General features: G+C 47.6%; 1 protein-coding gene across 1 annotated transcript; it reads right to left on the reverse strand.

Moving 5' to 3' along the window:
• Positions 1-2,070: 2,070 nt before the first annotated feature.
• On the reverse strand, positions 2,071-19,229 carry SALL4 (spalt-like transcription factor 4). Its single transcript, XM_011978113.1, has 4 exons — positions 18,988-19,229; positions 6,599-8,929; positions 5,420-5,700; positions 2,071-2,788 (listed from the first exon to the last, which is right to left on the reverse strand). Exons 1-4 carry the CDS (start codon positions 19,115-19,117, stop codon positions 2,369-2,371), a joined length of 3,162 nt encoding a protein of 1,053 aa, XP_011833503.1. The 5' UTR covers positions 19,118-19,229; the 3' UTR covers positions 2,071-2,368.
• Positions 19,230-20,022: the final 793 nt, after the last annotated feature.

Consider the following 20,022-nt stretch of genomic DNA (forward strand, 5'->3'; position numbering starts at 1 on the left):
CCGGGTATGGTGGCTCATGCCTGTAATCTCAGCACTTTGGGAGGCCGAGGTGGGCGAGTTCACCTCAGGTCGGGAGTTTAAGAACAGCCTGACCAACATAGTGAAACTCTGTCTCTATTAAAAATACAAAGTTAGCCGGGCGTGATGGTGCATGCCTGTAATCCCAGCTACTGGGAGGCCAAGGCAGGAGAATCACTGGAACCCGGGAGGCGGAGGTTACAGTGAGCCAAGATCATGCCATTGCCCTCCAGCGGCAACAAGAGGGAAACTGTCAAAAAAAAAAAAAAAAAGAAAAGAAAAGTGAGGCAAGCATGGACATAACCACGTCTGCATCTTTTTGACTGTAGGAACAAGTGTCACGAGGCAGCTGGAAGCGATTGTCAAGTAAACATTCTCAGAACAGAAAGTACCAGAAAAACTTCCATATACACCTGGGTGAGAAAAAAAAAACATTCAAAATTTATTTTCCAACAGACAGACAGCATCAGCAGGTACAACTACAGGGGTTTCTCCGTGGATCATACATTCACAAGGCATTATTAGCTCAACAGTGAGAAAGCCACTGGTGTGTTTTCTGTAACAATATCCACTTCACAGTGTAAACAGGTACTATTATCGTGTTCACTTACAATTCCAGAAGGAAAGGCACAACTTGGCAAAAAAAAAAGGGGGGGGTGGGCGGGATCCTAAAGTCAGGTGCAACGATGAAGAACAACACTTTGGCTATTCGTCTTGGATGCATATTTCCATCAGGACCTTCCACATAGAGGGGAAAGACTTTTCTCCCAGAAGTTAGTTTTTTTTTTTTTCTTTCTCCCTTCTTGTTAAACCAAGAGCAATGTTTCGTTTGCTCAGTATCACGTATACAAAAGGAAACTACACAAAAAAAGGCATCACAAAATCATCTTGAACGTTCACCTCTTCCCACCAATACATCAACTCTTAGGTTTTAGACAGGGCCTGGGAATACTTCAGCGGTCTTAAAACAGGAAAACAGACACTATGGCTACAAAAAATAAAAAATAAATGAGGTAGATAAATTAAAGCTTTCACACCCAGGACTTGCCTGTTCTAACTTCGTAGCCTTCATGAAATATTCAGCAAGAAAACAAACAAAACAAAAAATCTTCATAATTACTTGGCATAAGTCGCACCAAGGAAATTCAACAAAAACAATCAGTATGTGAACCTGTGATGGGAAACACGCCCTTCCACGAGTTTCTCCTCGAGCATGAAAACCCAGTTCTTCAATAGAGTAGGCACTGGCAAACTAAGTCACCTGAGATTCCCCGCTCAGGTGCCCACCTCTTCTGGGGTTCGGGAAGAGGAAGGCATCTAAGAGGTGTGGGGAAAACATTGGCACTCTCGGGGCTCCAACTGAACTTTATTTAAATAAGCAGCAACACATACATTGACTCCCTAAGGACTAACGTTAAGTCCATTTGAGGGCCTCCTACTTAAGGTTCTAAGGTTGAAGCAATTTTATAATTCTACAACCCTAGTTTGTTGTTGTTCCTTTTTTAAGTACATTCAAAAAAAACAAACAAGATGGGGACAGGATTGGGGCATATAAAACAGGTCCCTAAAGAGATGACAGACCTTGTCCTTTTACCCGCGTCCAGTTACCATATAAGTATACAGTACCCCTCTCCCCTCAATTAGGCTGTGTAGTTGTCTTTTCCACTGTTGTTCAGTAAGTTCCAACAATTCTACCTTGAAATAGGTAAGTCTTTGGAAAAAGTCATTCTAGGTTGTACAAAGGTTCTATGTATACGTCTGTTACAAGTAACAAAGCTACTTTGCAAGACCCGCTTCTTTCCAAAATTGAAAAAAAAAAAAAAAAGTGCCAGGCATGGTAGCTCACACCTGTAATCCCAGCACTTTGGGAGGCCAAGACGGGTGGATCACGAGGTCAGGAGTTCGAGACCAGCCTGACCAACATGGTGAAACCCCATCTCTACTCAAAATACAAAAATTAGCCAGGCGTGGTGGCACGCGCCTATAATCCCAGCTACTCGGGAGGCTAAGGCAGGAGAATCACTTGAACCCGGGAAGGGGAGGTTGCAGTGAGCCGAGATCAATACCACTGCACTCCAGCCTGGGTGATAGAGCGAGACTCCATCTAAAAAAAAAACAGTCTGTATTTGTTTTGGTATGAATTTTTTTATTTTTTCAACTTTTTGCAAAGCAGCATAGCAACAATTGTGATTGTAGGACTTGCCTGAGGTTGTGGTCACAACCATCGTAAACATCATTTGCATATCAGTAAGAAAAAGAAAACAGGAGGAGATGAGTTCTTACAAAACAAAGCAGATTCTAGAGATTTCACGGTGTCTGCATTGCTCTTTCCACTCAAGTTCTCCCTTGCTTAGCTGACCGCAATCTTGTTTTCTTCTAGGAAGTGAGGAAACTGGTGTTTGGGAACGCTGTCAGTAGCACTTGGTTTTTCCACATCGGCACTGATACTCGATTGGGAGCCATCCATCTTGGAGACAGTGGCGTTACTCACAACGGAGGTGGCCCCCAAGGAAACAGGGAGGGTAGGAACCCCTCCACTCTGGATCACAGAGATCTCATTGGTCTTCACAGCCAGACCGCCATTGAGCATGCTGGTATACTGGTTCCACACCACAGGGTCCACATTCACCGAAGGGGCCAGGATTTCCTTGGGAAAGATTTCTGAGACTCTTTTTCCGTCCGTACCTAACAGAGCCATGGTGTTCTCAATGGCCAGCTTCCTTCCACGGCGGGCTGAGTTATTGTTCGCCCCGTGTGTCATGTAGTGAACCTACGGGAACAGGACAGAAAGGTTTTTATCAAAATAGAGATTTGAAGCTCACTGGCAAGCCAAGAATCAATCTGCATATGGATTTCATTCTACCCAGTGTTTTAACATATAGATGATCCTCGACTTACAGTGGGGTTATGCCCGGATAAACTCACTGAAAGTAGAAAATATTCTTAGTCTAAAATGCATTTAATACACCTAACCAGCCAAACATCATAGCTCAGTTTAGCCTACCTCAAACACGCTCAGAACATTTGCATTAGCTTACAGTTAGGCAAAATCATCTAATGCAAAGACTGTTTTATAATAAAGCATTGAAATAGCTCATGTAGGCATGGCACAGTGGCTCACGCCTGTAATCCCAGCACTTTGGGATGCCGAGGTGGGCAGATCACTTGAGGTCAGGAGTTCAAGACCAGCCTGGCCAACATGGTGAAACCCTGTCTATGAAAAATACAAAAATTAGCTGGGCATGGTGGCACATGCCTGTAATTCCAGCTGCTCGGGAGGCTGAGGCACGAGAATCGCTTGAACCTAGGAGGCAAAGGTTGCAGTGAGCCAAGATCATGCCACTGCACTCCAGCCTGGGTGACACAGCAAAAGACTCCGTCTCAAAAAAAAAAAAATTAGCTCATAGCTCATGTGATTGACTACTGTACTGAAAACTAGAAACAGAATGGTTGTATGGGTACCCAAAGTCTGATATCTATTGAATGCATCTCACTTTTGTACCATTGTAAATCAAACCATCTTAAGTCTGCACTTTATATTTAGAAAATCAGATTTCTTATATCACCTAATGAGCATTCCTCCCCAGAGCAACCAAGATGGGGTTATAGTCTCCAACTGTCTCTGCTCCACCAATCATGGGTGTACCTATGTGAAAACCTACTATATGCTGGGCATTGATCCAAGTGCCAGGGTTAACTTTTTTTTTTTTTTCCTTGAGTCTTAATCTGTCACCCAGGCTACAGTGCAGTGGCACGGTTCACTGCAGCCTCAACCTCCCAGGCTCAAGCGACCCACCCACCTCAGCTTCCTGAGTACCTGGGACTACAGGTGCACACCACCATGCCCAGCTAATTTATCTTTATTTGTAGAGACTGGATCTCTTTATGTTGCCCAAGCTGGTCTCGAACTCCTGGCCTCATGTGATCCTCCCACCTTGTCCTCCCAGAATGCTGGGATTACAGGCATGAGCCACCACACCCAGCCTAGAGTTCACATTTTTAAAATGCACAAACCTACACAGGTAATAAAACTGTAGAGTACACAACATGCACACCTGAGTAGAAGTAAAACGGGAAAATCTGAATATGCTGATTGTAACAATGTCAATATCTTGATTATGCTACAGTTTTGCAAAGTGCTACCAATGAGGAAAACTGGGCAAAGCATACAAGGACATCTCTGTATTATTTTTCAAAAGTCCAGTGAAAATCTATACTTATTTAAGTAAAAATTTCAGTTAAAAACAATTTGTGGGCAGGGCGCGGTGGCTCACGCCTGTAATCCCAGTACTTGGGGAGGCCGAGGCGGGCAGATCACCTGAGGTCAGGAGTTCGAGACGAGCCTGGCCAACATGGTGAAACCCCATCTCTGCTAAAAAATATATAAAAATTAGCCGGGCATGATGACGGGTGCCTGTAATTCCAGCTACTCGGGAGGCTGAAGCAGGAGAATTGCTTGAACTCGGGAGGCAGAGGGTTGCAATGAGCCGAGATTGTGCCATTGCACTCCAGCCTGCGTGACAGAGCAAAACAGACCATACCCTGATGCAGTTGACATCTAAATATATAGAACATCAATGTCTAATAATTGCTACAGAGAAAAATGTATCTGGCTGGGAAAGCTACAGAAGGCCATGGTGGAAATAGGATGCTATTTAATCTAGGGTGGTAGGCGAGGCTTCCGCTAAAGAAGGGACCTTATTAGCATCTGGCTGCTTTCCTTAATTATTTTTCCTGTCCGGCTTTCAAGTTCTGAAATCCTTTTCAGCTTCTTTTTTTTTTATTTATATGAATTTAATTTTTGTAGAGATGGCATCTTGCTATGTTGCCCAGGCTGGTCTTCAACTCCTGGGGTCAAGTGATCCTCCCACCACCACCTCCCAAAGTGCTGGGAGTACAGGCGTGAGCCACTGTGCCTAGCCCTTTTCAGCTTCGTAAGAGTTTAAAACTCTTAAGAGACAGGGTCTTACTCTCTTGTCCAGGCTAGAGTGCAGTGGTGTGATCACAGCTCACATTGCACCCTCGACACCGCAGGTTCAAGCAATCCTCCCACTTCAGCCTCCCAAGTAGCTGGGCCTACAGGCGCATGCCACCACGCCCAGCTAATTTTTATTTTGTAGTGACAGGGTCTCCTTATGTTACCTCCTCCCCGCTCAGCCTCCCAATTAGCTGGGACTCAAGCATGCAACACCACGCCCAACTGATTTTTGTTTTTTCTGTAAAGACGTTGTCTCCCTATGTTGCCCAGGCTGGTCTCAAACTCGTGGACTCAAGCAATCCTCCCACCTCGGCCTCCCAAAGGAGGAATGGAAGGATGGAAGAACTCATCACGGACTGTGCCAATAAGGAGCAGACACTCGGCGCCCAGCCCCCGTCCTGCTGAAAGCCCACACAAACCCACCTTTAAGTTGCCTTTGGTGGTAAAAGCTCGCCCACAAATGTTGCACACAAAAGGCTTCTCTCCAGTGTGAGTCCGCTCGTGGATCTGAAGAGCGCTAGCAGACGAGAAGTTCTTCCCACACCGTGTGCAGCCATGTTGCTTGGCCTGTCGGCGTGGCTGGGCTGCTAACAAAGGGGTCATCCCTGGGGACAATGTTGAGGGTCCCACAAACGTGCCAGGAACTTCAACCTTGACATAGGTTGGCTGGGCTCGGATAAACGTGGAAGGGAGACTGCTCCGACCTAGTACACAGAGGGGAAAAAGCCAGACCTTTATCATCCAACATTCATTCTTTTTCTTCAAAGCCAAAGAGATCTTTACAGATAACTGCCTGCTAGTTTGAGAGTCTGGAGCTGGCTTTGTAAGAAATTAACACCTTGAAAGCACCTTAACAGAAATTAACACCTTCCTTTGAATTGTTTATCTGCACAAAGAAGAAAGCCTCAAATGCTTGGGAAAAGGTACCACTTTGGGTTTTTTTTTAAGGTATGGGCAACATATAAACACATATCTAATTTAAGTTCAAATTTCTACATTAGAAACTACCTTTAAAGTATATGCCCAGACACCATCTTTCTTTGATTCTATGATACAGCTTTTCCCTTATTTTACCATTAATGACATCAACAGTCACCTCTCAGTAGATACGTGCATTTAAAATGGGTTCATCTTTCCCTGCTTCAAGAGCGGTTAATTTGTGAATATTACATCAGGCAGTGGGGCCTCAGAGTCAGGGAACCATGGCTTATTTCAGTGGTCAAAAAGCAGTGGCCACTTCCTCAAACATACTCTTAAGACATCCGTATACAGAATCAGTGTGGAGAAACAAAAAGAAAAAAACTATAACAAAATAGAAAGACTACCCCTATGTTCCAAGGGGCTCAAAGACAAAAATAAAAACCAACAAAAAAGGTATGCTGTCCATACCCATTTTGCATTGACCACCATAAACAAAAAGCATGTTCATTACTAGGATAGTGGCAGTTACTATTGCCCTCTACCCAGAAGCACAGAAAAGCTAATTGCCCTATAGAAGGGGCTGCTTCAAGTCATACTCTCCATTTGTAAAGTTCAACCCAGGTTCCTTTTTGATGACCTTGAGCCCAAAATGGACATAAGTTAAATCCAAAGCTCTATCACCTTCCATCTCAGTGCGGCTGTTCTCGGAGCTCTCTGCTTTGCTCCCAGCATCGGGAGACTTTGACTTGATGCTTTCGGCTTGACTATTGGCCGGGGAGAGTGCCTGGAAGGATGTGGTTTCCAGGATGTCTGGGCTTCGGCTCTGATACTCCTGGTCTCCCATCAGCGAGGACGAGTCGTTGGTCAAGCCGTCGCTCTCCACGGAACCGTTTTCTCTGCTGCCCTGGCGCTGCAGGTTAAAAGGGGCAGGACCCACTTTCCCTGGGGCATCTAAGGAAGCCATCATGGCAAACCCTAGTGTGGGTGATGCCGAGTGGATGCTGGGAAGAGGCGTGGGGACCTTCGAGGAGCTGCTGGGAGCCTCCTGGGAGCTGACTTCCTCTAAATCGATGCTTTCGATGACATCATCATGGCAGATGGCGCCGATGCTGCCGTTCTCACCCACCGTCATTGGCTCAGAACCCGGAAAGTCACAGGGATTCTCTGGCAGGGGCGTGTTGGGAATCTGACCGCCCATGTGCATCCGAATATGCTGCTGCAGCATCACGGCGTTGGTGAACTTCTTCTGGCAGATGGGGCATGAATGCTGCGTCTTAATGGACGTATTGGTTCGGTGAACCCCGAGGTGTGTCTTCAGGTTACCTTTGGTAGAAAAGGCTCGGCCACAGATCTTACACTGGAACGGTCTCTCCCCGGTGTGGGTGCGATAATGCATCTTGAGGGAGCTCTGGCAGCTTAAGACTCGGTGGCAAATGAGACATTCGTTGGGATCAGTGGTGGCCTTGTCAATGTTCTCCACCAGCTGCTGCAACTTCAGAGTCTCTGACCCTGGCTCAGGGGTCCCACTCCCTTGGAAGCCACCAGCCCTTGGGGAATTATGGTTTGGTCCCACCCCAGGGAGTGTGGGTCCACCCTCACTTTCTGGAGAAGGCCCAGGCTGCAGGTCACCGGGCAAGGGGCCACCCGTGAGGTCCTTGGGATTAGTCCCCGAAGAGAGATTCTGAGGTAGCCCTACAGAGGTGGTTACAAGGACAGGTTTGCTGTCTAAGGAAAGACTCGATTCATCTATGGGGTCAGGTACAGAGAGTGCATAGGGGATGCCATTGCCAGCCGCCACTTTGTCCTGGAACTCGGCAAACAGCTGGGGGTTTGCCTTCACCTGGGGATGTCGGTGAAAGTGCACCTTGAGGTTGCCCTTGGTGGTGAAGCGATGACCACAGACAGAGCACACGAAGGGTCTCTCTCCAGTGTGGGAGCGGAGGTGGATCTGCAAGGAGCTATCAGTCCCAAAAACCTTGCTACAGTACTTACACTTGTGCTTGTAGAGGACCGCCTCGTCTTTGGGTTTGACATCCACCGCGGAGATGTTCGGGGGCTTCCCCTTCCCTTTCTTGGATGTGTCTAGCGTCACAGTGGAGAAAGGGCTCTGGAAGAGCACCGAGCCCGGGGCCTGAGGAAGCAAAGCACTCGGGAGGCGGGACATGACGTTCGGGAGTACCCGGGTCCCATCCGGCTTCAGAGCGAAGGGCGCCAGCCCTGGGGACAGGGAGCTGGTGGCAGAAGGGATGTTGGCATGAGGTAGCTTGGCTTGTTTCAAGGCATCCAGAGACAGACCTTGGCTTCCAGCTTTCTGGCTGAGCAAAGCCACAGCTGCAGAAACCTGCTGAGACATGTGGCTGCCCAGGGTCTTCAGAGTGTCAGCCCCTGCCCCACTCGAGTGGAGTGCGTGGGAGGCCCACATGTTCACCTGGATGCGGATCTGCTCGGTGAGCTGGATCTGCTGTAGCTGCTGCTGCTGCAGACACAAGATCTGCTCGAGGACCCACGGGATGCTGTTGGCGCCAGGCACGGGGGCAGGGAGTGCATCCGCGCTCCGCTGATTCACCGCCACCTTGGTGCCCCGTAGTGCCTGCAAGGTCACGTTAGTGTTGGCCACTTTGCCTTTGGCTAAATAGCTTATGTCCTGGGGGGTGGGTGGCAGGGCTGTCTCTGTCTTTAGGTACACCACAGACTCTGCGCCCGGCTTCTCCTTCACATCCTCTGAGCTGCCGCCATTCTCCCTGTGACCGTCCTTACTGCTGGGGCTGGCGGGCTGGTGGCTCAGTACAGCTCTGGAGAAGTCTTCTGAAGGCACCGGCCCCTCGCTGTCATTCATGATGAGGACAGGTGGATTTTTAGTGCAATTTTTCTTATGTTCCAGAAACTCAGAGACGCTGAAGAACTCTGCACAGCATTTCTCACAGACGTGTGTCTCCTCCCGACGAAGCCGCTTTACTGTGGCTTCGTCCTCACTTGCCACCTCATCATTCCCCGGGTGGTTCACTGGAGCACCTATAACAAGACAGAAAAAGCTAAGGACTCTGCCCAAGTAAAAGATATGGGGGGAGCTGGGCACAGTGGCTCACGTCAATCATCACAGCACTTTGAGAGGCTGAGGTGGGCAGATCACCTGAGGTTGGGAATTCGAGACCAGTCTGGTCAACACGGTGAGACCCTGTCTCTATTAAAAACAGAAAAATCAGCCAGTCATGGTGGTGGACTCCTATAGTCCCAGCTACTCGGGAGGCTGAGGCAGAAGAATTGCCTGAACTCAGGAGGTGGAGGTTGCAGTGAACCGAGATCGCGCCATTGCACTCCAGCCTGGGCAACAGACTTTTTTTGAGACTCTGTCTCAAAAAAAAAAAAAAAAAAAAAAAAAAAACACGCTGATCCTTGAATTTCTTTTGTAACTGGGGCTTATTTACTTTAGGGTTAGTGCCAGCCTACACATTGCAACTCCGAACTTGGGACTACGTTTTAGCCAGATGCCGGGGTCCTTTACACAAGACGCCTGGCGAAGACTACTTCACTGTTCTCACCTCCCCGCTGTCCTCTCCGGTATACCCCATCGCCAAGATATCAATGGAGCCTGGGGCCACAGGACAAAGACAGGCATACCTCAGACCCTGCAGCTGAGCCTAGGAATCTAAACCACAGAAGACAGTCACACAAGCCTACAATGATCTGGGTTTTTTTGTTTGTTTTGTCTGAAACGTTCACAGCAGCAAAGAAGTAAATTTTTGCCCACCCACCCATAGTGTAAGAAGTATGCAGAATTTCTGTATGCCATAGAAATTAAGTGAAAGAAATGGGTTGCGCAACAATATGTACAACATGACCATTTTGCTTAAAACAAAACCTGTGTTTGAAATGTACAAACATGGCTGGGTGCAGTGGCTCACACCAGTCATCCCCGCACTTTGAGGTCACTTTTGAGAGGCCAGGAGTTCGAAACCAGCAACACAGTGAGACCCTGTTTCTACAAAAAAATAAGAAGATAAAAACAGCTGACCATGGCGGTGTCCATGTATATAGTTCAAGCTACTCAGGAGGCTGAGGCAGGAGAATTGCTTGAGCTTGGGAAGTCAAGTCACTCCAGCCCGGGTGACAGAGTGAGACCCTGTCTGAAAACAAAACAAACAAACAAACAAAGTACAAATGCACAAGGAAAAGGCCAGGAAGGGCTGGAGTGCAGTGGTCCAATCTTGGCTCACTAACCTCCGCCTCCTGGATTCAAGCTATTCTCCTGCCTCAGTCTCCTGGGAAGCTGGGATTACAGGCGCCCGCCACCACGCCTGGCTAATTTTTGTATTTTTAGTAGAGATGGGGTTTCACCATGTTGGCCAGGCTGGTCTTGAACTCCTGGGTTCAAGTGATCCGTCTGCCTCAGCCTCCCAAGGTGCTGGGATTACAGGCATGAGCCACTGCATCCAGCCAAATCCATGGACTTTTGACAGCACAGTCCACCAACAGGTTTCCAGGAAGGACTGATCTTGAAGCATGGCCTCAACAAACTGGTTTAATCTTTACTTATTTCAGACTGGGTCACAATATGAAGTCTTGCAAGGTATGTGTAGGCTGGGGGTGGGTCAGGGGAAGAGACAACAGCCATGGGCAGGTCTGGCCTGCCAGAGTTAAGAAAGCTGGCCAGGGCCAACCTGGCCTTGCCTACCAATAACAGGTAGTTATTGATAGGCAAGTGGGTTCATCCCTAAGAATGCCTACTGAGCACACATAATCACGAGATGACAACCTCGTGATTAGATGATTAGATGCCTGGATTTACTGATTCAACCAGGACTGAGGAGAACAATGCCTTACAATAAAACAATGTAATGCCTCTCATTCCACAATACTGACCTCCTACTGTGTGCAAAGCAGGGGTTGGGGGCCCAATGGTGAAAAGATGAGCCCCATTATCTTCCTATAATTCAGATTTTGTACCCACAGATGCCCACACTGTAATCATTCAATCCTATTAAATATCAGCTCCATTTAAAGATGAGAAAAAGGTCGGGCACGGTGGCTCACACCTGTGATCCCAGTACTTTGGGAGGCCAAGGCAGGCGATCACCTGAGGCCGGGAGTTCGAAACCAGCCTGATCAACATGGTGAAACTCCATCTCTACTAAAAATACAAACTTAGCCCAGCGTGGTGGCGCATGCCTGTAATTCCAGCTACTCAGGAGGCTGAGACAGGAGAATTGCTTGAACCCGGGAGGCGGAGGTTGCAGTGAGCTGAGACTGCGCCGTTGTACTCCAGCCTGGGCAACGAGAGCGAAACTCCATCTCAAAAAAAAAATAAATAAACAATGAAAAAATAAAGATGTGAAAAACAGAGACTCTGAGAAATAATGTGACTTGTGCAACATAACAAAAGTTATTGACAGATAACTTTTGAGCACTTACTTTGTATGTGGCCAGGTATGATTCTAAACAATGTATGTTATTATATTAACAACTCTGAAATAGAAACTATTACCCTATTTGACAGAAGGGGAAACTGAGGCACAGAGGACATGAACTTGCCCAAGGTAACATGTCAAGTAAACCGCAGAGCCAGTATTAAACCCCAGACATGCAGTTCTCACACCCTCTATTGGAACCCTTCATTTGTACCCTTCTGATCATGTTTCTTCTGTTAAGACTGCAACTCTCTCTTTCCTCTCAGAGATGTTAAGGTGGGACAGGAGAGCCTGGGAGGTTGCCTTGGTTAGGAAAGGGTGGGAGTAGACCACCCATTCCTGTCTTATTTCTAGGACTTACAGAAGTTGCTCTGAAAGTGTTATGATGCAGTGCGATGCTGCTACTTCCAGGTAGAGTTCCAGTAGCAGATACCAGCACAAACTCTCCTTAAGCCCCAATACCGCTGCGAATCTGCCTCCTTTCAATGATCAAGATGAAAATGCTCGTCAATTCCCAGAACCCTGGCAACTGTTTATCTGGGAACCACCAACTCTCAGATAAATAGTATCTATCTGTATGATTTCCCAAGACTGGAAACCAGCACTAAGTGGGAGTGTTAGGCAGCACAATCTTTCTAGAAAAGCAATTTTGACAATTATGTGTCAAGAATGTTAAGTGAAACTTTTTAAAACAGTTTCTCTTCTTAGGGAAGGAAATACATATTACTGGTAGGAGTGTATAGATGGATACAGCTCTTTCAGCAAGTCATCTGGCAACATCTTCATTTTAGTACAATTTTCCTTTGACCCAGCAATTCCTGTTTTAGGAATTTCCTCGATATTCCTGCAAGGATTTAGGATAATGCTGCAAGGATTTAGGATATTCCTTGCAGCATTTCTCATGTTAACAAACAGCAACAAAAATGGATGCACCTTGGTCGTCAGTAAGATTTTGGTTAAATAAATTAGGGTGCAGAAAAAGCGAACGCTTTATAGCCTCCAGAAATAAAGGAGACCAAGGCTGGGCACAGTGACTCACACCTGTAATCCCAGCACTTTGGAAGTCAAGGTGGGTGATCACTTGGGTTCGGGAGTTTGAGACCAGCCTGGCCAACGTGGTGAAACCCTGTCTCTACTAAAAATAGAAAAGTTAGCCAGGCGTGATGGCGTGCGCATCGCTGTAACCCCAGCTACTCGGGAGGCTGAGTTGGGAGAATTGCTTGAACCAGGACCCAGGAGGCGGACATGGCAGTGAGCCAAGATTGTGCCACTGCACTCCAGCCAGGGTAACACAGCAAAAGTGTCTCTCAAAAAAAAAAAAAAAAAAACCTTCAATAAAGCCCATGCAAAAACATTAACCACTCCATTCTGCTTTTTAGAGGCCAAAAGCTAACCACCACCAACCTCTCCAAGCAAGAACAAAAACATACTTCATACTCTTACACCTTAAGGTACCTTGTCTTACACCTTGTCCAGCCCAGGTCCAGGCCAGCTTTGAATTCAACCTAACACAAATTCATAAATCTTCTTAAAACGTAAGATAGTTTTACAATTTGTTTTAGGCTCATCAGCTATCATTAGTGTCCATGTCTTTTATGTGTGGCCCAAGATAATAATTCTTCTAATGTGGCCCAGAGAAACCAAAAGATTAGATACCCTTGCCTTAAGTCACTTTTCTGAGACGGAGTCTCGCTCTGTCGCCCAGCCTGGAGTGCAGTGGTGCAATCTCGGCTCACTGCAAGCTCTGCCTCCCGGGTTCACGCCATTCTCCTGCCTCAGCCTCCCAAGTAGCTGGGACTACAGGCGCCACCACCACGCCCGGCTAATTTTTTGTATTTTTAGTAGAGACGGGGTTTCACCGTGTTAGCCAGGATGGTCTCGATCTCCTGTCCTCGTGATCCGCCCGCCTCGGACTCCCAAAGTGCTGGGATGACAAGCGTGAGCCACCACGCCCAGCCCAGTCACTTATCTTCATAGCCAGATAATCAAACAAGCTCCTTTGTTTCTATTTTGCAGATGTGGAAAACAGGCTCAGAACTAAGTGGCTCAAGATGACATACTGCTTGCTAGTTAGAAGATAGAGATGACTTAAATACTATTTAATGGCACTAAAATGAGTGGCCCAATTCCTAATGGTTTCTTCAAGAGCAGTCTCTCCCCTCTATGGGAGAAACTTTTTCATCTTGCCCCTCTGTGGAGACTTTTAAGTTATTTTTCCCTAATAGCTCCCCCCTTATAAAGTTCTAACATCACGAACATATTATATACATTTACGTCCTTTGGAAGGACGTATTACAAACCACTGTAATATCAATAAAATGTTTTCATAGCATTGGTGAAAATATCACTTGAAATGTATCACATGTGAAAATATATATGTCATGAGAAATTATCACATGAAAAGATACATGTTCTGTTTAACACAGGCATTTTTAAACAGGGGGTCTATGAAATTAGATAAGAAAAAAATACTAATTTTCACTTAGCTGAACTAAAATTCAACATTTCGTTCAATGATGAATATAAGGAACATACCACAGTGGTATTAATAGTTGTGACTTTGTCATCAGTGGAGACCACAAATATTTTCATACAGTGTTACAAGTTGTTACAACTTGGAAATTCTTGTGATCTGACGGGCTATTAGATCTTGTTATTTATTGTATTAATAAAGTAGCTGATATTACTAAGTGAAAAATGTTTTCATTTTTGATGACTATATTTCAATGTAATTTATTTCCTTGGTCGTCTATGTATTTTATACATTACACCGAGAAGGGATCTATGGCACAAAAAAGGTTAAGCTCCCTCCCCTAGAAGGATCCAGCAGTTCCCAAGAGTGATTTACAGCCTGAATACCAGCTTGCCTTTGCTGTATACACAAGCTCGCCTCTTCTGTAGCCTCCACCAGCAACATCCCACTTGAGTCTTAAAACAGGAGCAGCTCTGTTTGCTTGTGCAGTAAAAAGTGCTTCTACATCCAGACCGCCACTGGTAAATACCGAAACTGTATTTGCCAAGGAGTAAGAAGATTCTGTTATGAACAATTGCTGGACATGCTTAAGTTAACCCCAAAGGAAAAAAAGCAAAGTTCAGAGGGATTACACAGCAACTAGTTCTTCCATTTCTCCACCCCACCCCCACCCCGAATTTTAGGAATGTTATCTTGCAGCATCTAGTTATCCAATAAGTTGGAAGAATGCAGTAAACCCAGCAGGGGTCTTAGATTCAATCACTGCCAAATGGATAGAAAATACTCTTACTATTGTATAGGAAGAACGTTCATCTACTAGTGACCAATCAAATTCTGGAGACACTGAAATGCTTAAAAAGTAAAACCCGTATATCTTGATAAAAGCATTATGACTCAAGCTTATCTTTTTTTCATTCCTACATTTAAAGAACTACAATGAGTAGATTATGTAAAGCACACATCTTCTACCCTCCCCCACCCCCAGGATAATTGCTTACCAAAAAACAAAAGGAAATTATGTGCCTTCTTAAGTATTTAACCAGTTGAAAGAAAAGTGCCTCTTGGGCAGTTTAATTTTAGCAGTCAAAAAGCCTTCAACTCAAGTCACAGAAGGCAAATTAGACTTTAAGTTTCTACCTAGTTAACATCTAAAAAAGGCAAAGTTTCAAACAGCCTTGAACCAAAACTCAGGGACTCTGCTGGAGAGGAAAAAAAAGAGTAAATGGCTCAAAGAAAGTTTCCTAGGCACTAAGGCGTGTGACCTCTTTTTGCTTCCAAGGTTAGGGAAGTGTCCCACTCTGCCCCAACTAGAGATCAGGCAAGTTTGTAAACTCCATCAGGGCAGGGGTTTTTGTCGCCTGTCTCCAGAGTCCCCTTGAACAAAACCTAACACAGACATACAATTCGTTGGGGCGGGGATTGGGGGGAATTGCGGTGACTGGCGATGCAGTTCTTATCTGGATTTAGTGGCTTTTAAAAATGTTTAGACATTTAAAAAAATAGTCAAAAGTACTGTAGGCTAAAGGTGATGAGGAAGAGAGAACTTCTGGAACTCTTTCCGCCATTCATTTTTCCAGGGTAGTACAACCCAGAGAAGCCAACCAAACTCCAACTTTGTTTTATTTCTGGGACCTCTTCATCTAAACCACGTGAAGACACATCCCAACATTTAAGATGGCAGAAGAGAAGCCACCAAACCCAACCCGCCAAGCACCAATCATGGCTCCCTTGTCAAAGATGCCAAAAAGAAAATCTCATCACATCACCAACTGGCCTAAGGCTATTTAAAAAAATAAAAAAATAAAAAAAAAAAAAAAACAGTTCCTTGAACTCTGGGGCGAGGTAGAACAAGGCACCATGGGACATCAAGCAGGACAAGACACCACAGGCAAAGCCATTTCAAACAGGTGCTGCAATTTAAAATGAGTAGAAATATGACTATCAATTTTGGTCTTTAATTTCTTGAATTCAAGATAGCGCACTCAAGTCCCCAGCCAGGTGTCTGGCGGGCAGCACACTGCCGTTTCTGCTAAATTGCCTCAACTGGCAGCTCAACACCATCTTAACACAATAAACACAAATAAACGCATTTTGGTATTTTGAACAAAATTAGTACTGATCACATTCCCAATTCATAGTAGCCCTTCTACAGTTGAAATTATCTAAACAGGGCATTTTATCACCACTATATAGAGGAAGAGCCCAAAAACTCAGAGAAAAAAAACACCAAGCTGGCTTCAAGGTTACACAGCTGAAAGTCACACAGCCACACTGGAATGCGGATCCCATTCTAAAACCTGACTTCCTAGGCATCAACGTAAACTTCACATTTTAAGAAAAGGAAATGCTAACTGCCTTCTGCCTCCCAAGATGGTTCCCCAACCCACAGCCCAGGAGGAAACTCACCAACAGCAGCACGAATGACAAAGTATCATTTGCTTGTGCACTGCACATTTGTATTCAACAAAAGGAGCTGTTTGGCAAATTGTAGCTTCTCTCCCTATGGGAAACCCAGATGAAATCTAACGTAGAAAGCTGGCCTGAAACGTTAACTAACCTCAAAATCCTTCTAGCCAGCCTGGGTCATTTTGGTGAGTAATTGGAAATAGGAAGTCGTTCGAAACTTGGGAATCCTAATCGTTGATGTTTGTAATCCAGTTTAGCACAAAGGGCATTTGAAACTCTTTTGAGAAAATGCTAATTTTTCCTGTATGTAGTGTTAGCCCCGCGACCACCTGCAGATTTTTTGATCTGTTAATTGATCGCCAGACGTCATTTTCCTCCCTCGAAAACTGTATTCTCGAATGGCTTTGCAAAATAAGACCAGCTCAATCTGCATTCTAAAAAATCATGTGAGACATATACATCCAAGTTAGGTATATATGTCTGAATTATATATCTAACTATATAATTTTAGGCAGATCAAATGCAAACAACCCAAACGCAGCCATTACAAACGCACTGCTTGGGAAAACAACCTTCTGTCCCAAGGAAGAAATTGGAGGCTCTGCAAACACATTCTAGCCGCCAGGAGTTATTACCAAGAATTCCAGACTTGGCAAAGAACAGCGGGCACAGACGGCGATCACGCAGGCGACCGGCACGAATCCCCTGGGGTGCCCATCCTTGGCCCAGCCCAGTACTCTCCATTCACCCCCGCAACCGGTCCCATCCACCAGGTGTGAGCCAGCACCTGCGAAGGGACCCCGCCTCCCAGCAAAGGGCTAGGCTTCAAGCTGGGCCTCCAGGGGGCGCCCGCGCGCAGGCCGGGTGGGCTGTCCGCGACAACCCTGGTGATCAATAGCCAACTCCCCTCCCTCCCAAATCGCAGTGGCAGCGCACGGCCAGGCCTGAGGTCTTAGCTCAGCTCAGGTTGACTCTGATTCCAAACTCCAACATCGTTAATTTCAGAAGCCCTCCCGTAACAAGCTTCCCTCCCTAAAGGTGCCAAACACCACCAAAAGCCCCACGTGTGTGCGCCCACCCAAAATGAAGGGGGAAGGGGAGGTCAGCGTAGGACCAGGGGAGGGGTCAGAGCCAGGAGCTCGCCCCTCCTCTCCGAAGGAAGCAGGCGGGCTGAGGGTTAACCCTTTTGTTCCAGGTGGGCCAGGCCACGAAGCCTTCACGCTCCCCTCAACCCCCACCCCACCCCGCCCCCAACCAAGGCACAAAGAGAGTCCCTCCAGGCGCCTGGGACCTCGGGTGCGCGTTGCGCTGACCACCCGGCGCCCCGAAAACGCCCAGCCGTCCCCTCCGTCAAGTCGATCCTTTTAATTTGCCCTGGAAAAATGTTAAACGGGGGATTCTATTAACCTATTATAAACTTGGGAAATGTATTACATTCGGTCTCCGACAAAAAGGGTGGAGGGTACGGAAGCCAAAAAGTGGCGACCGTCTTCTCGGGAAACCCCGGGCATCAGAGATAGGCTCTGAGAGTCCTCCGGGGTTACCGCGCACACCCGTTTGCTGCAGGGAAATTAGAAAGCAGGCGGGGAGCGCAGCGACGAACAAGGCCGGAGAGGAGGCTACAAATCCCCCCTCCCCCCACGCGCACGCTAAAAACTTATCAGGCGACAATTTGGCGGGCCGGGATGGAGACGAGATAGTGGGAAACCGCCTCGCTCCTAAAACCTCTGCGGTGAAGTGATGAAGTGGGAACAGAGTTGGCCCCGCCGCTCCCGGCGCGGCTGGAGTCCCGAACTCCCCTCGATCCGGGAAACGCTGGCCGCGGAAGCGGGGGCCGGGTCAGCCGCGGGAGTTCGTCCTGGCCCCCCACCTCTCCCCTTTCACACCAGGGCGCAAATGTGGAAAGCCGAGCGCTCCAGAAAAGCCACGCAAAACGGGAGGCCGGTGCACCCCAGCGGGGCTGCCGCGCGTCCGCCACCCCGGCCACTGGGGGCTCGCACCCTCCGGCTTGCCGCGGTTATTTTTAGGAAGTCGGAAATCAAAGATGGCTGGAGGTCAGGCCCCGAAAGGTTAGGGCGAAGATCGGCAGGCGGCGCAGCCCGGGCAGAAAAGGCGAAAACCAAAAAGAAAAAAATTTTAAAGGGAAACATTGAGCCCTCCTCCCCCACCTCTCCGTTCCCTCCAATCCCCTGCGCAGCGCGGGTGGCCCGCACCCCAGCTCCTGAGGGTGGGAGAGGTCGCGCCCCCTCCCCCCACTTGGCCCGGGAGGGGCGCGTGCAACAGATCGTCCTCCTCCGGGGGGTCTTCCAGGGGTGCGCCCCTCCTCCAGCCTCCAAGAAAAGCCCCCACGGGCTGGTGGAGAGGGTGAGGATCCCCCGGGGTTCTTTCTTTTGAGAGCGACGCGAGGGAGGGGGACCTAAGTTACAAGAGAGGGGGGGAACACCAGTGAGGGGAGTGGGACCAGTTAAGTGAGGGGCAGAGGACAAGGAGAAGGGAACCTTTCGGGAGCGAGGAGAACGGAGGAGCGAGTGGGGGTCAATTTTACAATAAGGGGAGAAAGCTGGGGGTGAAACTTACACAAGAAGGGAAAAGAAAAAAGTGGGAAACGTGCAAAAGGCGGGGTGGTGGGGAGAGGAGGCGACCTCTCCTCCCGGGCACTGAGCCCCCAAATCTCGGTTCCTGAATTTGCGCTGGACGCCGCCCGCTCCCCGAAGCCCGCGCCCTCGAGGATCCCGCGTACGTCCGGGAAGCTCCCCTCCCCGGGCGGGCGCCCCAGCCCCACTCACCCAGCTCCCCCGCCGCGGGCGCCGCTGGGGCCGCATCTGCAAACTCCGGGGTCGGCTGCTGCGCCTGCTGCTCGCCCTGGTCCTCCTCCGAGTTGATGTGCTGGGGTTTCGCCTGCTTGCGCCTCGACATGGTGCGAGCATCGGGGCGCCGGGAGAGCCGCAGTTATTTGCCCTCTCCGCCACAAATTCCTGGAGTTGGGAAATTTACCCCCCTTCGGCCGGAACGCGCATGTCCCAGTAATTATTATTATCAATAATGCATTGCGATTTATCATGAGCCCTGACAGCTGATTGGCCTGGGTCCAAGACCTCAGAGATCATTTAAATAAGCCCTCATTGATCAGGGAGGGGCGAGGCATTCTGGGCTTTGTAGTCCGGGCCTACTTGTGACAAAGGCGTGTTCATCAGGGGAGCGCAGCTAATTAGCATCCGGGCTCAGATTGGCTGGGGCGGAGACGAAATCAGAGGGGGGACCCATCCTCGCTCCAACTATCTGAGTCCTTGGAGAGGAGAAGAAAATGGGGGGAAATGCGTACTTATTAAAAAGTAGGAGCGTAAGTAAAAGTTTTGGAACGGGTGTATTTGGTAGTATGCTCCAAAGATTACTTTGTAAGGTTGATGTCCACCAGCCGAGAAGGGAGGTCTCTTCACACTGGAATATTTTGGCTCAGTTTTCACATCTACACGCACACACACTCCCCCAAACCTGAGATGTGACCCGTGTCCCCTCCCATCTTTTTGATTACAAATGTTTAAGTTGAGTCTCGAGATAACTGAAGAATGATGAATGGTGGTGTTTTCGGCCCTCCCACCCATCTCAACTCTTAAAGTGAGCTCGGAACTTCCAAAATTTCAGATTACTCCACCACCACTGTGACTTACTTCTTTTAAAAGCTGATTAATAGCCTCCAGGATTCCTGTTCACAAAGACTGGTTTGTGGTTACGATGCGAACCTTGATTTTTTTTTTTAACTTCAAAATGACTGGCTACTAAATATTAGAAATGGCAAATTATAAGCAAGCATAGTCAGAGAT

This window comes from Mandrillus leucophaeus, unplaced genomic scaffold (assembly GCF_000951045.1).
Source record: "Mandrillus leucophaeus isolate KB7577 unplaced genomic scaffold, Mleu.le_1.0 Scaffold19, whole genome shotgun sequence".
NCBI classification, from domain to species: domain Eukaryota; kingdom Metazoa; phylum Chordata; class Mammalia; order Primates; family Cercopithecidae; genus Mandrillus; species Mandrillus leucophaeus.

Bases quoted from the DNA above. Each gene is read 5' to 3' on its own strand.
- SALL4 (XM_011978113.1), bottom strand. From the start codon at position 19,117: ATGTCGAGGCGCAAGCAGGCGAAACCCCAGCACATCAACTCGGAGGAG. The intron at 8,930-18,987 runs GTGAGTGGGGCT...GTCTTGTTATAG, and splicing joins GCCCGCGGCGGGGGAGCTGG to GTGCTCCAGTGAACCACCCG. The intron at 5,701-6,598 runs GTGATAGAGCTT...TCTGTGTACTAG, and splicing joins CAGCCGCACTGAGATGGAAG to GTCGGAGCAGTCTCCCTTCC.